Source organism: Seriola dumerili, unplaced genomic scaffold (genome assembly GCF_002260705.1).
Source record: "Seriola dumerili isolate Sdu_G_001 unplaced genomic scaffold, Sdu_1.0 BDQW01000129.1, whole genome shotgun sequence".
In the NCBI taxonomy this organism is placed as follows: domain Eukaryota; kingdom Metazoa; phylum Chordata; class Actinopteri; order Carangiformes; family Carangidae; genus Seriola; species Seriola dumerili.
The window spans coordinates 345,235-368,319 of NW_019174384.1; the positions used below are offsets into that span (position 1 = coordinate 345,235).

Here is a 23,085-nt window from a genome sequence, read left to right on the forward strand (position 1 = left end):
CTGCTGAATTTGAAACACACACCAGCAGGGATTAAGACAGCCTTTACCACTGTACAGTGACTCTGTAATGGCCAACCACGGGAAATATTTACTCACCGTCTCGCATTTGTTGATGCGGTCGTCGGGAGCCCAGACCTGTCCCCCAGCCAGAGAGCTGTATCTAGCTGCCAGCGATGACGCAACCTTCAGGATATTTTCTTAATTTGACTGATATAAGCAGCTCTGACTTTCTCTTCAGTGTGTACTTTATGATAAAAGCAGAAATAGCCTACAACAATAGTACTGGAACTAACTAACTGTTTAATGAGACATTTGTGTTCATTATATAACGATAGATAATAAGAAAATTCTTATTAGTCAATAATAATAATCATTTCAGCTACTACTTGTACTTCTCCTCTTACAACTTACAAGCAACAGTACTGCTCTTAGTTCTACCAAGTACCAAGTAAATATAAATTTACTTTTCAAAATATCAACAAATAAGGAATTTTATAGCAAAAGAAACAACAGATCATTTTCAGCTCGACCTTTGCAACAATAAAAACAATGAAATCATCTTTATGCTAAACACCAAATATCTCATGTTTATTTTTTTTGTAAACTTCCCACAGAGATTCATCAGAAAGTAGAAGATGGAAACATCTGTTTACAGTCTTTAACTATTAATACCAGGTTCAAATTTGTCCAATATCAGTGGAAAATGTAAGTTACATAACTTTAACAGCATCAAAGACATCTGGAAGAAATTTGTGTTTATTTTAATGTAATTTCAAGATTCATCAGTCACATGTTTCTTGTTTCTTTTATAATGAATATATCAATAAAATATCATATGTAATATATTTTTGAAGCTTGATATCTATGGAAAAATTTACATTCGTGACAAAACCTTTTGCTGCAGGTACGACTTCCTTTAGTAATTTTATTCTACTTCTAATAAAAGATAGAGGAGAAAATGAGACTTTGATTTCATTTTTTAACAGTAACACCCTGAGCCACGCTCTCCTATCAGACGGTTATTTGTGTCGATGCCCGTTTTTATGTCTTATTTGGATTTGATTTTTAACCTCTAATTACCCTGAAGAAGAGAAGCTTCACTTTATAGCAGCCACCTACAGTATTTAGTCGTGACTCAATGGCACAAACAAGTTAGAGTTGGTGCCATTATAGGTGTCAAAACAAGGTATTTACTGAGACTAAATGCTGGAGCTGCAGCAATTCCACCACAGCGCAGGAACAATCTGCCAGATGTTTTGTCATTAGGTATCAAGGCAGCGAGGTTCATCTCCACCATTCAACAAGGACAGGGTTTTTTACAATAGCATTTAATGAATCACTTTAAGGTGGATGTTATTTTAGGAGAGGCCACGTCAGCCCTTGGGAACCATATATGCAATTTTATCACGTTCCACAATCTGTCAGCTGCGTCCTTCTGCTTCAAGGTGAAGGTCAGTGAGAGGAGTGTCAGTTGTATGCTTTGTGGATTGTATTCCATCATTTAAAAGACACAAATACAAAGTTTTTACAAATTAATATAATCAAGAACCACCTGAAACGCTGCTCTTACACCCACGCCTATCTTCATTGTGCTCCTCTCTCCTGAGAGCCACAAAGAGAAGGTGTCAACTGGTTTTGCCACGTTGACGGAGCCGGGGGTCTATGGAGGCCTCCAATTTTCTGAGTGAACGGTCCCAGAAAGAGCTAATGATATGTTAATGCTGAATGGCAGACATTAGGGAGGCCGAGTGACGGCAGTCCCAATTACCTCAGAGGGACGTGCCTTTGTGTGGTTTTGTCACACAAACAAACTCAGTAAATACAAATAACGTGTGGAACAGTGGCTGAAAGGACTCAGGGGTGGCTGACAAAATGTCACGGCTCCGAGAGAAAGAATAGAGAGAACTGAAGACCATGCAACTTACACTTGAACAATGATGACGCCCCCGCCTGTTGTTTAGCTGTGGGGGGAAAAAAAAACAACAAAAAAAACAAAAGTTAACTGCACCTCGCTGTGAGAGATTTACATCTTTCATTTCCTCTGAGAACAATTACGCCAGTACCTTTCCCCAAAAAAAAATGTCACAAAACTTGGATGGATCTCTGAAAATATTGCCGCAAACTTTTGATTGCTCCCTTTGTTCGTCCTTTTCGAAAACTTTTTTTTTCCGCCACGGATTCCAGTTTGGCAGGAGTGCGGGGATATCATGGAGTTTACTTTAGCGGGAGCGTAGCGGCATGGGGTGGAGGCAAGTGGGAGGAGGTTCGTTTTTGAAAGGCATGAGAAGATTGAAATGTGCCACAACAGATTTCTGAATTCCCAGGGTTTTTACCACTTGTACGTAACCCCACCTCCTCCTGTGTGGGTTTACCTGTGAATGTATCTGTTAGTATGTATGTGTTCCTGCTTGGCTAAGCTTAGCGGCAGATTGCTTTCCCCCATCCCTCTCTCTAGTGTGTGTAGCATATGGCCATTGTGATGGAGGGTAAAAGGAAATGACAGGCCATTTGAAGATGCTCTAGTCCCTGCGTCATGAATAATGCAGAGGGTGCAGCGAGCAGGTTCTCAGCGCAAGCTTCAAAGTTTATCGGCCTCCCCTGTCTCCCTGGGAGAGAGACTACAGTGCTGTGGGGAGATTAGACCGACACTGAGCAGGGACCTGGTCAAACTCAATTAAATACAACCAGGATAATTCCATCCTCTCATTGTGCCATTCAGTTTTATTAGAAAAATAAACCCAGCGTGCTCGCGCCTCGAAATGACAATAGAAAGGGGAAAACAGCCAGTGAATTATTGAGCAGGGGGAGCCGACCGCGTGTGCTCAGTTCCTCCATGTAAAAATATGCAAATGAGTAGATGGCGGAAGACATGATCGATGAATATTTTCATTAATTATGTCAGACAAACACTCAGCAGACAGAGAGAGAAATACCAGGGAGGGAATCTTCCACAGTGGATTCAAACCTGAGAACTTTTCATTATCGGACTCTATTGAAACACAATGGCGCTGCTGAAATGCACAGAAGTGGTGTGAAACCCTTGCTGATGGGTTGTAATAGTCCCATCTATAGATGATTTATTAGTCATCCTGATCTGAATGTGTAATTCACTTAAAAAAAAAAACAAAAAAAAAACACCTACAGTTACATTGCTGTTTGTTTAAATATGCGTGTTTCTTTCCGCAGTTTCTAGAGTCTTTTGAGATCTAATTAGCCCTGAAGACCCTCCTGATGGCACAGATAGGCCTACAGAACACACACACACACACACACACACACACACACTCCCTCCACTGAAGCTGGTGTAGCATGTAACTATTTTCCATGTCTACATGACAAACAAACACTTATGCCACCCACATATTCGGTGCTATAGCAAGCCAGGCTTGGCTAATGATGATAAACCTACATAAAAATACAAAGTGCTGCTAATTAGGCCTATGTCGATTATGGCTCATTAATGCTGATGTTGCCCTGACATGTTTTTGCCAATCATCACAGGAGAGGGCTTCGGTGAATCATTTTCTAATTACTTTAATTCATCATTGTGCTGATGCTCTAAGTGATCACATGTTTATAGGAAAAAATATGAATATGAATGAAAACTGGGGTTTGTGTCTCGCGCTTATTGTATTTTGTATGAGACGTTGCTCCAAAACATTTTGTTTCAACTTTCCAAGGCCGAAAAAAATTGATGATGTAATAAGGTTGTATTTTCTTCTCGGGTGAGATTTCAAAGTCCAAATGTTGAATTTTTTATTAGTTTCCTAGGTTTAGATATAATCAAAAATTTAACAGTCAATTCACCAATAAATAGAAATACAGTATAATGCAAGATTTAAAGGTTAGTATATCTGTGTCAAGCCATTCAAACATATATATGTACATGTATGTATATATACAGTATATATACATATATATACAGTATATATATATATATATGTATATATATAAAACCTTGCCTCTAAAAAGAGTGAATTTTGGATGAGAGTTGAATTGTTCTCACGATTATCTTGTTGTTTCTGACCTTTCTGAAACGAGCAGGATGACAGCCTCTGAAAGCTGAACAGGTTGTTGAAATTGATGATTACATTTCATTCCCTTCTTACAACCCACTTAAAAATTGCGTTTGGATATCGATGCATCATTGATGGATCAATTTTAGGTTATTTTCCGGTTATTATCTGAAATTTCTCTTCTTTTACACCCTATTACCTTAATCTTGCCACTTTGACCTACTTTTCCACTGCTCGTGTTCCCCAGGCGCTCGAGGAGCAAGCTGTTGCACTCCCACTCACACACATACCTCTCAAGAGAATTATTTATATTGCCCAGGTCTGGGACCAGTCTAATTTGGGTGGAACTATAGAGTACACAAACCTCAGGTCTGACATTTCTCTTGCTGAAGGCAGGCGAACTGTGAGCGCTGCTGAGAGAGACAGAGAATAAAACATGGTGCTGCAACGGCCTTTGATCTTCCTTTCCCTCCTTGTCTCTTTTTCAAAGGACCAGTGAGGAGTCGTCCAGCTGATGCCGCAGCAGGGGCCCCATTTCTCTGCCACCAACAGCCCCCCCCCGCGGGATGGATGACCGGCGGATTATTTATTTTTATTTTTGTTCTGTGCGAGAACAAGAAAACGGAGACAGACTCTCTTTGGAGTTTTGTTTCATGCTGGGTAATCGCAGAAATAAATATTCACCTACATGCATAAATATGCGAGGACTTAGTCCCCAGTTGGCTTAGAGTTAAGCTTGTATTTCAACTCATTTCTCACAGTGCAAGATGGGAGAGCATCTTGTACTTGAGGTGAACGTCTGAAACCAAAGCAGAAAGATATACATAAGGTACATTTTTTTCACCTTAATAAGAAATACTTGTGTTTCTGTAATGCTTTACATTCTGGCACATTCAAACATCCTGTATTTATTTAATCTATTTACCTTTCTATGTCTAAAATACATAATCGTTTTAGAAAAGAAAAAAAAAAAAAGATGCTGTTAATCACATGAAGGAAAGAACATGGCTGTTATTAACAGAACACTACAAAGAGAAGAGAGTAATTGTATGATAAATTATCTCAGACACCTGTGTTGCACGTGCAGCCAAAAGGTCTACTGCAGAGAATGATTTCTTTAACTGCCAGCCAAGAGGTCAAACTCCATTAGCGATGTTCCGGCAGACAATCTGAAGAAAAGCGTGTTCCTCATCTCACTGAGAGTCTCTGAAAATGGGCACCTCTTTGTCGGGGCAATTTGTTGATGATGCATGGTTATGATAAGAATTGAGTGAAGTGTCTGTGGTTGCACAGCGCACTCTGCTAGCCAAGGCGCCGGGGCCAACACGAGTAATCAGCCGAGGTCCAGATTGAGCCCCTGATAGCAGAGGGTCCCTGATTGCTCATAAGTACCCCCAGGCAGCAGGCATTTAAGACACTTTGTGCTGATTTTGATTGACAGCTGGTCAATCAAAATCAACATCTGGTCACGGCCACTATCAGTTCTGGAGTTTACATCAGATGCCTGTGTTCGAGCCACTGTCTCCTCAGATAATAGAAATCCCCTGAACTCGTAATGTAATCCATAAGCTGTATCTTGCTATAATACCACTAAAATTCATATTGAGTTCTCCTTCTTCATAAAACTGGAGGAGCTAGAGAAGAAATGCATTTGAGTTTCAACACAACATTTTTAGAGTATATTTTTTTAAAGAGAGGCTGTATGCTATTGTTAACTATTGCTGGACTGTAGCCAAAGCAATTGCAAGTGACAGTTATGGGTTAATGCTGAATGCTAAGATTTAAACAAGTGGAAACCTCCAGGGCTGAAAAATGACAAAAACTGCAGTTCCTCTAATGACCACTAGAGTCTGGCTCCAACAGTGAGTCAATCCCTATAGACTCCCATGTTAAAGTGTCAAACTTTCCAGCAAAAATAAACATGTTCACAACCTGGTACAAAACAACTGTTTATAAAACTCACCTGTTTACATTTTATTTTAAGGATTTAAGTCTGCATTTCGAAGCGTCTCTGGGCAAGATGCTGTGTGTGAACGAGCATGTATGGTAGAAAAGCACTGTGTGTGAAGGGAGAAGTGCTTTAGGTGTGAAAGGGTGAATGACCATTTACCATAAGCAACATTGCTGCTTATCCAACTGAACCTGACACTGTACTTACTATCCCTTTTTAAATTTGTAAAAGAAAGACTGTGTTATATGTTCCTATTTTTTTTTACAGTTGACTACAGAAAGAGTTAACATATTAGAACTTCAACTGAGCATATGTTGTCCAATTCCTCTACTAAGAGTTTTTCATCCACTCTTAAGCACCCTCCTATTTGCAGCGTCTACCTCTCCTACCTCTCACAAGTGATCTTTATGCGCCACAAGAGGCTATAATATACGGTAACCCTTGAATTTGTGAGAGAGGACCCTCGGCACGTTTCCTCCTGAAGGTTTGTGTGAACTCCATCATAATGAGCAACGCACCGTGACCTTGGCTACTCCTGACTCTCAGACGTTTTGTTTTTTTTGCCAGGTTCAAAGCTTTGGAAACTATGTCAATACCTGTAAGGAGACGACATATTTACCAAGCAAAGATGCATAACAAGTGCCTTGCAATCGCTTGCATCAGCGTGAATTATAGTGTCAGTTGTATGCATGAACCTCTCAGTGCTGTCGAAACGCAGCAACTGCAAGAGACGCGAGTCGGCTACTTTAATCTACATTGTGTGGATACTTGACAGCAGCTCAACAACAGTATTTAAAAAGAATGACAAAATGAAAACAACAAGTGTGAGATTCAGCTGAAATTTCATCTGATTGAATTCAGTTATTCGAGGTAAATAAAAGCATTTCATGGCACAGTCATGTCAAACAGTGACAAAGGCGAATGAAGACCAGATCCCTCACTGGCTTCCCACCAGGGGAACAATTTTCTGCTGATGTACAGCATCAAAGGTACTGCTGGCACTTTAAATTGATTTTATATAAATGTGTTACTTACACAGTGTGGAAGCACTGTTGTATCAGCTGCCTTTTATTTCAGTGGTGGCTGCATTGCCACTGTACTGTCACCATAAATTGACCAAACAGGCTTCAAATAGTCATCGCCAGGGGCCAGAATTTCTGTCTTCATGCTTTTGTCTCAAAAGTGTAAGTATTGCAGCTTAATTGGCAACAAAGATGGCACAGAAACTGCTTTGGGGAGCAATCACCACAAAGATTATCACCAGAAAAATTAGAGATATGGTTTAAACAGCTGCTTGTACACAGTATATGTCACATCTGAAAAACTGCATGTTCTACATTGTTGTCTGAGTAAAAGTGTAGTTAGGGTTGTAGCTGCCATTAAAGACACAAAGGATTTAAATGACATGAAGAGGAGGATACATTCTGTACTTACACACAGATTACACATGGTACATTTTTAAGGGCTAAGACTGATATTTTTTTTTTTAGAAGAAAATGCTTACATTTTCATGTTTTTAGGCGATTATAAGGCCACTGAAATGGTACTTAAATATTCAGTACAGGTGGTTAAAATTTACATAACAATGCATAATAATAACCCTTATGACCCTGCGGTCATGAGCTTTGGGTAGTGATTGAAAGAATGAGTTGCAGATACAAGCGGCTGAAATGAGTTTCCTCCACAGGGTGGGCTCAGCATTAGAGATAGGCTAAGGAGCCCCGACATCCGGAGGGAGCTCAGAGTAGAGCCGCTTCTCCCTCTTGTTGAAAGAAGCCAGTTGAGGTGGTCCGGGCATCTGATTATGATGTCTCCGGGGCACCTTTCTTTGAACATCTTCCGGACACGTCCAACTGGTAGGAGGCCCCTGGGTGATCCCAGAACACGCCAGAGAGATTGTATAGCTCATCTGGCCTGGGAACGCCTCAGGATCCTCGAGGAGGAGCTGGAAAACGTTGCTGAGGAGAGGAAGGTTTGGGCTGCCACCGCAACCCAACAAGGGATAAGTGGTGGAAAATTGATGCATAGATGGATGTATGGATACATATAAATGTAACTGTTTAATTAAAATATAAAATGTGATCATTATGAATGTGAGTATTAAGAAAATTTTACAGACATTTTTTTAACCAGGGTTTTAGCTACATGAACAGAGAGTTTAAGCTACATGAACACAGAAGACATGTGCTGGATGTTATGGATGTTATGAATGTTTACATTTTGCAATAAATTATGATTGATTTTTAAAAAAATTAATATTCTTAAGATTTGCTGTTTAATAGTCAAAACAAGGTCTGTAAAAGAGCATTTGCACTGTGACTGCACTATGGAGAGGAACACTTTGCAGAAAATATAATTTAATAGTGAAACAAATACATAAAAAGTGAAACAATACATATATTTAAAAAAATAAATCCTGATACTATACTATTGCTTATTATGTGTTATTATATTTTGACATTTTATAACCTGCTATACTATGACATTTTTTGACTTACTATATATGACTTTTTATGCCTTTCTATACTATGTGTATTTATGCCATACTATAATATAAAATATGATATTTTTTGACCTTTTTATGAGAAACTATACTATGACGTTTTTTGCCATTTTAATGCCATATAATAGTATGACGTTTTTTTTAGCATTTTTATGCCCACTATACTATGACACTTTTATGACATACTATACTATGAGGTTTTTCGACATTTTTATGCCTTACTATACTATGGCCTTTTTTTTTTTTTAGCATTTTTATGCCCACTATACTATGACACTTTTATGTCTTACTATATTATGACAGTTTTTGGCATTTTAATGCCTAACTATACTATGATGTTTTTTTAGCATTTTCATGCCATACTATACTATGACATTTTTTGCCGTTCTTATGCCTTACTATACTATGATCCTTTTTGAATAATTTTATGCCATTTCAATACTATGACGCTTTTTTGACATTTTTATGTCTTACTATACTATGATGTTTTTTGACATTTTTATGCCATACTATACTATGATCCTTTTTAAATAATTTTATGCCATTTCAATACTATGACGCTTTTTTGACATTTTTATGCCATTTTATACTATGACATTTTTAAAAAAAATTTATGCCATTCTATACTATGACGTTTTTTGACATTTTTATGCCATACTATACTATGATCCTTTTTAAATAATTTTATGCCATTTCAATACTATGACGCTTTTTTGACATTTTTATGTCTTACTATACTATGATGTTTTTTTACATTTTTATGCCATTTTTTACTATGACATTTTAAAAAAATTTTATGCCATACTATACTATGACATTTTTAAAATGGTAAAGTAGGGACAATCATAATAGCACAGTGGTTAGAATGGATGCTTAGTAACAAAAAGGTTGTGAGTTCAAATCCCAGCCTTGGCCTTTGTTCAGTCTGCATGATCTTCCAATGGTTGTGTGTTTTTCATGTCCAAGGACATGCGCAATAGGTTAATTGGCAACTGTAAATGACATTTTCATGCCTAACTATACTATGACATTTTTTAATATTTTTATGCCTTACTATACTATGATGTTTTTTGGCATTTTTATGCCTTCCTATACAATTATGTTTTTTGGCATTTTTATGGCATACTATATTATGACATTTTTTAGCATTTTCATGCCTTCCTATAGTATGACGTTTTTTGACATTTTTATGACATACTATACTATGACCATTTTTGAAAATTTTATGCCATATTATACTAAGACAATTTTTGACATATTTATGCCATACTATACTATGACCCTTTTTAAAGAATTTATGCCATCTCAATACTATGACGTTTTTTTTGACATTGTTATGCCTTACTATTCTATGACGTTTTTTGACATTTTGATGCAATACTATACTATGACGTTTTTTTGACATTTTTCTGCCATACCATACTATGATGTTTTCTGACATTTTCATGCCTCAACACACTATGACCCTTTAATTGCTCACGAAAACTTGATGTCCTGTTGGTGTCAATATATGAAAATAGGGGGTGAATCACAATAGTACAGTGGTTAGAATGGATGCTTAGCAAGGAGAAGGTTGTGAGTTCAAATCCCAGCCTTGGCGTTTTTGAGTTTGCATGATCTCCCAATGGCTCTGCGTTTTTCATGTACAATAGGTTAATTGGCAACTTTAACGGACATTTTCATGCCTAAATATACTATGACATTTTTATGCCATACTATTCTATGCTATTTTTATAGAATTTTATGACATACTATACTATGATGTTTTTTTTTACATTTTTATGACATACTATACTATGACGTTTTTTGAAAATTTTATGACATACTATACTATGACATTTTTTGGCATTTTTATGACCTACTATACTATGACGTTTTTTGACATTTTTATGCCTAACTATACTATGACATTTATTCTTATGCATTTTCATTCCTTACTATACTATTAAGTTTTTCTGCATTTTTATGCCTAATTACACTATGACGTTTTTTTGCGTTTTTATGCCTAAATATACTCTGCCTTTTTTAAAATATTTTTATGCCTTACTATTCTATGATTTATTTTGAGAATTTTATGACATGCTATACTATGATGTTTTTTTGACATTATTATGCCTTTCAATACTATGACGTTTTTGATACTTTTATGCCTAACTATACTATGATGTTTTTTTTTTTTTTAGCATTTTCATGCCTTACTAAAGTATGACGTTTTTTGACACTTTTATGCCATACTATACTATGACATTTTTGACATTTTTATGCCATACTATACAATCATACTTTTATGCCGTTTTTGTGCCATACTATACTATGACGTTTTTTTTAGCGTTTTCATACCTTACTAAAGTATGATGTTTTGTGACATTTTTATGCCATACTATAATATGACCATTTATGAAAATTTTATGCTATACTATACTATGACCATTTTTGAAAATGTTATGCCATACTATACCATGACCATTTTTGACATTTTTCTGCCATACTATACTATGACACTTTTATGCCTTATTATACTATGATGTTTTTTGAGAATGTTATGCCATACTGTACTATGACGGTTTTTTTTTACGTTTTTATGCCTTACTATACTATGACTTTTATTGACATTTTTATAACATACTATACTATGACGTTTTTTGAAAATTTTATGTCATACTATACTATGACATTTTTTGGCATTTTTATGACATACTATGCTATGATGTTTTTTTTTACATTTTTATGCCTTACTATACTATGATGTTTTTTTTTGCATTTTTATGCCTTACTATACTATGATGGTTTTTGACATTTTTATGCCATACTATAGTATGACACTTTTATGCCTTATTATACTATGATGTTTTTTGAGAATGTTATACCATACTATACTATGACATTTTTTGAAAATTTGACGAAATACTATACTATGACATTTTTTGGCATTTTTATGACCTACTATACTATGATGTTTTTTTGACATTATTATGCCTTTCAATACTATGACGTTTTTTGATACTTTTATGCCTAACTATACTATGACTTTTTTTTTAGCATTTTTATGCCTTACTAAAGTATGACGTTTTTTGACACTTTTATGCCTTACTATACTATGATGTTTTTTGACATTTTTATGCCATAGTATAATATGACTTTTATTGACATTTTTATGCCATACTATACTATGACACTTTTGTGCCTCACGATACTTTGGTGTCCTTATGGTTTAATATATGAGAGCATAGGGAGAAACACAATAGTGCAGTGGTTAGCACTGATGGTTAGTAATGTGAAGGCCGTGAGTTCAAATCCCATCCTTGGCCTGTCTTTCTCGAGTTCAATGATCTCCCTTTGGCTGTGCGTTTTTCATGTCCAAGGACATGACCAATAAGTTAATTGGCAACAATAACTGACAATTTCATGCTTAAATATACTATGCCTTTTTTTAAATATTTTTATGCCTTACTATTGTATGATATTTTTTGAGAATTTTATGACATACTATACGATGACATTTTTTTTGACACTGTTATGCCTTACCATAATATGATGTTTTTTGGCATTTTTATACCTTACTATACTATTATGTTTTTTGGCATTTTTATGACTTATTATACTATGATGTTTTTTGACATTTTTATAACATCCTATAATATGACTTTTATTGACATTTTTATAACATACTATACTATGACGTTTTTTTTTACATTTTTATGCATGACTATACTATGATGTTTTTTGACATTTTTATAACATCCTATAATATGACTTTTATTGACATTTTTATAACATACTATACTATGACGTTTTTTTTTACATTTTTATGCATGACTATACTATGATGTTTTTTGACATTTTTATAACATCCTATAATATGACTTTTATTGACATTTTTATAACATACTATACTATGACGTTTTTTTTTACATTTTTATGCATGACTATACTATGATGTTTTTTGACATTTTTATAACATCCTATAATATGACTTTTATTGACATTTTTATAACATACTATACTATGACGTTTTTTTTTACATTTTTATGCATGACTATACTATGATGTTTTTTGACATTTTCATAACATACTATAATATGATGTTTTTTGAAAATTTTATGACATTCTATACTATGACATGTTTTGGCATTTTTATGACATACTATACTATGATGTTTTTTTTTACATTTTTATGCCTTACTATACTATGACATTTTTCTGCATTTTTATGACTTACTATGCTTTGACGTTTTTTGATGTTTTTATGCCTCACTATGCTATGACGTTTTTTGACATTTTTATGCCTTACTATAGTATGACGTTTTTTGACATTTTTATGACATACTATACTATGACGTTTTTTTTTACATTTTTATGCTTTACTATACTATGACGTTTTTTGACATTTTTATGCCATACTATACTATGACACTTTTATGCCTTATCATACTAATGTTTTTTGAGAATGTTATACCATACTGTACTATGACGTTTTTTTTGACATTTTTATAACATACAATACTATGACGTTTTTTGAAAATTTTATGACATACTATACTATGACATTTTTTGAAAATTTTGAGACATACTATAGTTTGACATTTTTTGAAAATTTTATGTCATACTATACTATGACATTTTTTAGCATTTTCATGACATACTATACTATGACGTTTTTTGGCATTTTTATGACATACTATACTCTGACGTTTTTTGGCATTTTTATGTCATACTATACTATGATGTTTTTCGGCATTTTTATGACTTACTATACTATGACGTCTTTCGGCATTTTTATGACTTACTATACTATGACGTTTTTTTTTACATTTTTATGCCTTACTATACTATGACGTTTCTCGGCATTTTTATGACTTACTATGCTTTGACGTTTTTTGACATTTTCATGCCTTATTATACTACGACGTTTTTTGACATTTTTATAACATACTATACTTTGACGTTTTTTTTATATTTTTTAACATATTATATTATGACTTTTTTTGAAAATGGTATGACATACAATACTATGACATTTTTTGGCATTTTTATGACAGACTATACCATGACGTTTTTTGGCATTTTTATGACAGACTATACTATGACGTTTTTTGAAAATTTTATGACATACTTTAGTATGACGTTTTTTGAAAATTTTATGACATACTATAGTTTGACATTTTTTGAAAATTTTATGACATACTATACTATAACGTTTTTCGAAAATTTTATGACATACTATACTATAACGTTTTTCGAAAATTTTATGACATACTATACTATAACGTTTTTCGAAAATTTTATGACATACTATACTATAACGTTTTTCGAAAATTTTATGACATACTATAGTTTGACATGTTTTGAAAATTTTATGTCATACTATACTATGACATTTTTTGGCATTTTTATGACAGACTATACTATGACGTTTTTTTTTACATTTTTATGCCTTACTATAGTATGACGTTTTTTGAAAATTTTATGACATACTATACTATAACGTTTTTCGAAAATTTTATGACATACTTTAGTATGACATTTTTTGAAAATTTTATGTCATTCTATACTATGACATTTTTTAGCATTTTTATGACATACTATACTATGACGTTTTTTGAAAATTTTATGACATACTATACTATAACGTTTTTCGAAAATTTTATGACATACTTTAGTATGACATTTTTTGAAAATTTTATGTCATTCTATACTATGACATTTTTTAGCATTTTTATGACATACTATACTATGAAGTTTTTTGCAATTTTTATGACATACTATACTATGACATTTTTTTTTACATTTTTATGCTTTACTATACTATGACGTTTTTTGACATTTTTATGCCATACTATACTATGACACCTTTATGCCTTATTATACTAATGTTTTTTGAGGATGTTATACCATACTGTACTATGACGTTTTTGTTTTACATTTTTATAACATACTATACTATGACATTTTTTGAAAATTTTATGACATACTATAGTTTGACATTTTTTGAAAATTTTATGTCATACTATACTATGACATTTTTTAGCATTTTTATGACATACTATACGATGACGTTTTTTTTTACATTTTTATGCCTTACTATACTATGACGTTTTTCGGCATTTTTATGACTTACTATACTATGACGTTTTTTGAAAATTTTATGACATACTATACTATGACGTTTTTTGAAAATTTTATGACATACTATAGTATGACATTTTTTGAAAATTTTATGTCATACTATACTATGATATTTTCTAGCATTTTTATGACATACTATACTATGACGTTTTTTGGCATTTTTATGACTTACTATGCTTCGACGTTTTTTGACGTTTTTATGCCTACTATAGTATGACGTTTTTTGACATTTTTATAACATACTATACTATGACATTTTTCGGCATTTTTATTACTTACTATGCTTTGACGTTTTTTGACGTTTTTATGCCTTACTATACTATGACGTTTTTTGACATTTTTATAACATACTATACTATGACGTTTTTTTAAACTTTTATGATATAACATACTATGAGATTTTTTGGCATTTTTATGACATACTATACTATGACGTTTTTTTAAAATATTTTTATGCCTTACTATACTATGACGTTTTTTGGCATTTTTATGACTTACTATGCTTTGACGTTTTTTGACGTTTTTATGCCTTACTATACTATGATGTTTTCTGACATTTTTATAACATACTATACTATGACGTTTTTTGAAAATTTTATGACATACTATACTATGACATTTTTTGAAAATTTTATGTCATACAATACTATGACATTTTTTGGCATTTTTATGACATACTATACTATGACGTTTTTTTTTCATATTTTTATGCTTTACTATACTATGACACTTTTATGCCTTATTATACTAACGTTTTTTGAGAATGTTATACCATACTGTACTATGACGTTTTTTTTGACATTTTTATAACATACAATACTATGACATTTTTTGGCATTTTTTTGTCATACTATACTATGACGTTTTTTGACATTTTTATGACATACTATACTATGACGTTTTTTTTACACTTTTATACCATACTGTACTATGACATTTTTTTTTACATTTTTATAACATACTATACTATGACATTTTTCGGCATTTTTATGACATACTATACTATGATGCTTTTTTTTTTACATTTTTATGCCTTACCATACTATGACGTTTTTCGGCATTTTTATGACATACTATACTATGACGTTTTTTTTACACTTTTATACCATACTGTACTATGACATTTTTTTTTACATTTTTATAACATACTATACTATGACATTTTTTGAAAATTTTATGACAAACTATACTATGACAGTTTTTGGCATTTTTATGTCATACTATACTATGACATTTTTTGGCATTTTTATAACATACTATACTATGACGTTTTTTTTTAACATTTTTATGCCTGACTATACTCTGATGTTTTTTGACATTTTCATAACATAATATACTATGTCGTTTTTTGAAAATTTTATGTCATACTATACTATGACATTTTTTGGCATTTTTATGACATACTATACTATGACGTTTTTTGGCATTTTTATGACATACTATACTATGATATTTTTTGGCATTTTTATGTCATACTATATTATGACATTTTTTGGCATTTTTATGACATACTATACTATGACGTTTCTTTTTACATTTTTATGCCTTACTATACTATGATGTTCTTCGGCATTTTTATGATTTACTATGCTTTGACGTTTTTTGACATTTTTATAACATACTATACTTTGACGTTTTTTGACGTTTTCATGCCATATTATACCATGACGTTTTTTGACATTTTTATAACATACTATACTTTGACGTTTTTTGAATATTTTATAACATATTATATCATGACATTTTTTGAAAATGTTATGACATACAATACTATGACATTTTTTGGCATTTTTATGACATACTATACTATGAAGTTTTTTTGAAATTTTTATGCCTTACTATACTATGACGTTTTTCAGCATTTTTATGACTTACTATGCTTTGACGTTTTTTGACGTTTTTATGCCTTACTATACTATGACGTTTTTTGACATTTTTATAACATACTATACTATGACGTTTTTTGAAAATTTTATGACATACTATCCTATGACATTTATCGGCATTTTTATGACATACTATGCTATTTCGTTTTTTTTTTACATTTTTATGTCTTACTATACTATGACATTTGTCGGCATTTTTATGACTTACTATACTATGACGTTTTTTGGCATTTTTATGACATACCATGCTATTTCGTTTTTTTTTACATTTTTATGTCTTACTATACTATGACATTTGTCGGCATTTTTATGACTTACTATGCTTTGACGTTTTTTGACATTTTTGACAGTATAGTTGTTAGTACTGATGCTTCATAAAGAGAAGGTTGTGAGTTTGAATCCCAGCCTTGGCCTTTCTTTGTGGAGTCAGCATGATCTTCCTGTGGCTGTGCTTTTTTCATGTCCAAGGACATGCGCAATAGGTTAATTGGCAACAGTACCTGACATTTTCATGCTTCAATATACTATGACATTTTTTGATATTTTTATGCCTTTATTATGAGTTTTCATGCCAGTTCTTGTCACTCCAGTTACTGAAGGCCATCGTCAGATCCCTCTACTCCTCTTCCCGCCTGTCCATCCAAAATATTTTCTGAAATCCTGGCCCTGGTTTTAGTCAAAATGTTATGTTTTTCATACCATACATTCATAGTACCTACACTTTTCTTTGTCAGTCGTCACAAGATGCAGTATGTGAACATATCCATAATGAAGTTTCCTTTGAGCGAACAACACAGGCATGGCTAACTTGCAAAAGGCTCCTCAGATTGTGAGCCTCTAAGTCATCACACATGCCTCTGTGGAGCATCAAGCCTTTCAACTACAAAAGCCTCATCAAAAAGAGGTATGAAAAAAAGAAAATCATCTTTTCTCCTCCTCCCTTTTCCAACCCCCTCGCTAGTTCCTTCAGCTCCCTAAATGCGCAGAGAACGAGGCACCACTTTTTGAAATCGTCGATCAGAATTGTCAGATGCTTGGTTGTTGTTTGCCAGAAATAACCTCTTTGTATTTACTTAATTCTCTCCCCATGTTCAGATGGACTGAAAGAAATCCCTTCAGTCTTTTAAGGAATTGAATGTCAATTTTATTTTCAGCAAAATGATAAAAACATCATTTGCACAATTCTGCCTCTTCAAAATAAATAATAATACATATCGGTTGTACATGTCGACACCCAATTTTAACATAATTTCTTTAAGCTGGAAAAAAAATTGGCACAATATGATTATCATACAGTGTGTCCTTTGACCATCAATAAACAAACCATCAACATTATTGGTTTCATTTCTGAATGACAATACTGTATATGCTGGACTCTGCAAACTACAGAAGCAAAATTCATTTACTTACAAACTGCAACTTCACCCATGTAAGGACTGTCACTGTTCAGAAACAATTTTTTTTTTTTCTAGAGTCAAGGTGGCGTGAATTTTGCAATCAAGCACGACGAGGACAGATCCTTCAGCAAAGCTTTCTGATGTAGCAGACGTCCCCAGCTCCCCCACCCTCCCCCACCCCCTTGTACAAAAGCAGAACAACTCAATCCTGACATTTTATAGCTCAGAAATCATACATTGCACTTGGCAATAAAAAGGCGGAAAGAAAAAACAGACTCAGACAAACACTACATTGCAACATCTGCAAAATGTATTGTTAGGAGAAAAAGAGAAATTATATGCTTTCCTGTTTCACCCAGTGGAGACATCAAACTGACAAGAGAGTCATTCTTTTTATTATTTGCACAACCTATGTCTTCACATCACTTCCTTAGCACATCTACTACTTGTTTATATTGTATGTGCGCAGTTGCACTTTTCACATAAGTGTTGAGAGGTATGACTGAGTCCATAAATAATGTGGCTCTGTCTTATGAAAAACAGCCCCTCATTACCCCCTGCACCACAAACAAACAGAAAAAACAAACAAACAAACAAACAAAAAAAACCCCATAGAAATCGTTTTCAAATTTCATATGAACAGTCAAGTGACTACTGATTAGCCGCCAGGGACATAACATTTCATGAGGAGAAACTTTTTATGTTTTCTTTTTAGCACAAAGATAGCAAAGGAATGCATCAAAGCAAGAGTGCTGGGCCCGTGCCCATTGCTGGAATGAAAGGACAGGTGCCCAACCCCTCCCCCGTAAAAATGCTCCAACATGTATGCATACTGCAGTCAATGGTTGGACTCAAGCCCAAAATCTGGAACCTTTAATGTCTTTTTGCACACAAGGTTTCCTCCTCACTCAAGCCACTTTTGAAGTCTGTGTCGAAACTCACCATGGCACGCTTTTGAAAATCCATACTAGGAGGTAAACAAACCAAAAACCTTTGAAGTCAAAGTGTTCATCTTTCAGTCTCTCTTGTGTTGTCTTTGAATCTTTTCCTCCAGTGCACTAAGGCAGACAAAATCATTTTCTCTGACAATAATTTACTCTTATTTAAATGTTAAGAGAGACATTTAGGGGCTATGAGAAGACACTGGTGCCGTCGCTGTTGCCGTACAGGTCGGCCAGCTTTTTGAAGCGTGGTCCCCAGTTGGTGAGATAGTCATAGTTCTGATCTGAGTCTGTACTTAGTGACTCCAGTGAGCTTAGTGACTCTGCTACCGAGCCGCTGCCTTCAAAAGCGTATGTCTGCAGAGAGTCGTACGGGGGAGCTGACGGGTCCACATCAGCATCTTTAAGTCGCTCCCAAATAAACTCTCGAAACACCACATTGTCCGGCAGGGACTTGTAAGAGGGGCGTGTAGCTGATGTGTAATGAAAGAAGGTAGGTGTGTCCGGTGTGACATCTCGCCGTACGCTGGGGTCTCTAATGACGTTCAGGTTACGAAGGGTAACCATGTCGAAGGCCTCCGTGTCCTCCTCTCCCCCGCCCTCGTCGTCATAACGGACGATGTTCTCTCTGATGTCTCTCTCCTCCTCAAGAATCAGAGGCTCCTTCCTCCTCCGACGCATTGTCACAATTAGCAGAACCATCACTGCAGAGAAAGAGAGAGATGTATGAGTCAGTATTGACTGACAACAGCCGCACTTCCTGTGCCAGTCAGCTGAAAAGATGCAGAGATATGTGGCTTTTCAAAGAGCCAAATACATTGTCAGAGTGATTCCCAGCCGCAGACACTTGTACCACAGAGAGAACGTGCACAGTGGTTTAACTAAATAGAAAAAATATATATTGCACACCGTATATTGAAGTTAAGAGTGTGTAAAACCTAGTTAACAAGTGAGCAGAGAGGTTGAAATTTAGTTTAGTAAGCTAGGAGTGTAGGCCGGTTGAAACTGTCAGCAATGAATACAGTTCAAACAGTTAGCTAAGTGGCTAATGGATAAACAGTTAAAATAGCTGAAAGAAAATGATTAAAATTGTTAGCTAAAAGAAACCGATAAATGGATGCAATACATGCTAAAAGCAAGGATAAAGGATACAAGGATAAACAGTTGAAACAGTTCAATGTAAATGTTTGAAATAGTCAGCAAAGCAATGGATAAACAGTTAGCATCAGTTAGCATAACATTAGCTAAAAGTTATGACTAAATAGTTAAAAGAGTTAACCTAAGTAAACAGTTTTTAAATAGTTAGCTCAAAGGTATGAATAAATAGCTGAAAGTAATGAATAAAGTTGAAATGTTTAGCTATTGAATGATTGAAATAGTTCACTGAAAGTAATAGATAAATAGTTGAAATAGATGCTAAAAGTAATGAATAAACAGTGGAAATAATTAGCTAAAATTACAGATAAACAACAGTTAGCTACAAGAATAAACAGTGGAAACAGTTTAATGTAAATGATTGAAATTGTCAGATGAAAATAATAGAAACACAGTTGAAATACTTAGCTAAAAGTAGTAAAGTAGTAAAACTAATGGATTATTGATTGAGACATCGACCTTCAGCTTGTGGTGCAAATGCAAACTTGACCAAACCACCCACAGACAGTTTAAACATTACAGGCTAATGATATCCACCATTACATAATTAACTGTTAAATAACATCCAGTTTAGAAAACCAGTTAACCACACTTGCCGGGGGGGGGGGGGGGGGTCTGTCAAAAAAGGTTGAGAACCACTTCAGTGACAGTGCTTTGCAAATTCTATCAGAGTTTACTAAAGTAAACCTGCAATGTAATATATTGTGCTCCTCTGTGGTTTCCACCACCTACATTTTGCTTCAAGACCCGTACAAAACTCCTCCAAACTGGAATCCATGGCCCTCTGAGATCTTACCAGAAGCCCTCCTCCAGCCCCGGCTCCCTCTCCCATACATTATTGCTGAAAATAACTCTACGCCCAAGCAAACTGGCAAATGTCTAATGATCCTCTATCCATCAATGTCAAGCTGGTGCCAGTGAAATATCGTTCCGTGGGCCCATATTTCTTTTCCTTCTCGGCGTTGAGCTACTGCAGGCGGCAGAGAAAGAGGCCCAGGAACCAAATTCAAACACCACTTCACACTCTCTAATAAGGGAGCAAATGGAAGAGATGGAAGGGAGGAAAGTGTCACATGGAAAGGCTGCAGGAGATGAATGGGCAGCTCTCTGTTGGCTATTTTGTGACTGCTGGCACCCTTCAACAGCAGCACTAGTATCACCACTCAACAGTTTTTTGTGAAATACTTGGAATAGTCCATCCAGTCTAAATGCACTACTAATATCCATGATACTTTTTTAGTGCTTTGAGACAGAACACCAAATATTTCTGTGGAAGATTGTTTCCTCTGATTTTAGGAACTTGAGTCACTTTAAATTCTTTTCGATTCAGTAAGGCTTCTACAAAGTGAATTACAAAGTGGCACGTTGAAATAGAATATTCTCAGTGCTTTCCAGCAAAGCTCTTTAGGGTTTAATGCCTAGAAGACAGCCACGATGCGTGACAGACTGGAAACGGGCCAACATCCAATCACGTCCTACTAGGATGAGCAGGTGGATGGCCATGCATACAAATACTGGAGCCTGTGTCAGGTACCAAGGGCCCGGTAAGAAATGATTTCCAGCCCAGACAGTTTAGCAAACACATAACCATGATACGACAGGAGCCCCACTCTTCATAACACACTTTACTGATGATGTACACTAAATGGAAAAACAGAGGGGAAGATCAGTTTAGTGTTCTAGAGGCTTTTGCTGTAATTGAATTGTTTAAATGATCTACCCCGCGCAATCGATAGTGAACAAGGTGAGTTTTTCTGCGCTGCCCTTTTCTTACCAGCATGCATCACTGAAAGCACTTTCTCATTAGTGTAATTTCTTTTTTTTTGGTGCGCTGTGTGATTCTGATTATTCACTCATTTTGTCACCAACACACTTCCTGTCTTTTTGCTACGGTGCCGTTTCTAATAGAAGTCTCAATCAGCAACTGTTACACTGTCGGAAATTAAAGGAAGTTTTATCTTTCAATACTGATTCCTGGGGAGAAAGATCGTCTCTTTTCTCGAGCAGCCTTTACTATGAATGATAACTGGTTCTACATAAACACCAAATTTCTTTTTACCAGTTTTGTTTATTTTACTAGGTAATGAGAATATTTCACTCCTTTCAAGTGGGCAGGGCTCAGTCGCAGGAAGATGATGTCATGTACTTCCATAAACCAATCAGGATTTAGCAGCATTTGAATTCACTGTGGTGTTATTGTTGCTTATATAACCAAGCTCAATCAAATCTGATTTCGCATGCTCCTTTTGCAAGTCTTTTTGAGAGTTTTACACTACATCACCTGACTTTCCTCTTCGCCTCCGTCACAGTTAAACATAGCTATTAACCTTTTTCCACCAAAATTAGTGGGCATATTTTAAAATGCGATTAAACCTGCTGATAAAAGCCGATTGACCCCTTTTTCAAGTTTGCCTTTCTACAGCGCACACACACACAGATGCAGTGCAGGAGGAAGAATGAGCTGCTAGCCGCTGTGCAAACTGGTTGTTTCACGTCTCATCCCCGGGTTGGAGCTCCTTGTAAAAGCGTCAGAGCCTCAGTGTGAGACGCTTCGATCGATGATTGTGTGTTTTTAAAAGAAAAAAAAAAAAACTTATTTCGGGGCGGCAGCTCACTCTTCCATCCTGGAGGGCAGTGTGTGGTGGTGTTTCTGGTGTAACAGCACTGTGCAGGTGACAGGCGTGTTTACAGTGTGTGTGTGTGTGCCATGAAAGACGTTACAGCAGGAAAAGGGTGCGAAAATAAAGGTTTTCTTCTGGGTGTCAATGCCGATCGTACCATTTTCCGCTGCTGACAAAAGCCTAATGTTGGCGGGTCTTAGCAGGTTTTTTGACCAGTGGAAAAGGGGCTTATGAGTCGTAATAAGCGGCTTGCACAGACAAACTATGAGAGGACAGACTCTTTTCTTCCTTCTTTGTGGTGATATGTTATCTGACATTTTTTCCTCTTTTTGTATTCTTCTCTAGATATGAATGAGTTGGGATATTCTTTTGCTCTTTCACCTTTAGTGCTTTTTCTCCTCATCTTTAAAAGACCACAGGCTTCATGATGTAATATGGGACTGATTTGTAAAAAAAAAAAAGAAGCTTGCTTTTATCTCATGTCCCTAG

General features: G+C 34.9%; 1 protein-coding gene across 1 annotated transcript in view; it reads right to left on the bottom strand.

Moving 5' to 3' along the window:
- Nucleotides 1-19,009: 19,009 nt before the first annotated feature.
- The window catches only part of cdh7 (cadherin 7), an 83,340-nt gene continuing 79,264 nt past the window's right edge, over nucleotides 19,010-23,085 (bottom strand). Inside the window, exon 11 of the mRNA XM_022748755.1 lies at nucleotides 19,010-19,524. Within this exon, the coding sequence (XP_022604476.1) occupies nucleotides 19,010-19,524 (515 nt within the window). The remainder of the gene's footprint in view (nucleotides 19,525-23,085) is intronic.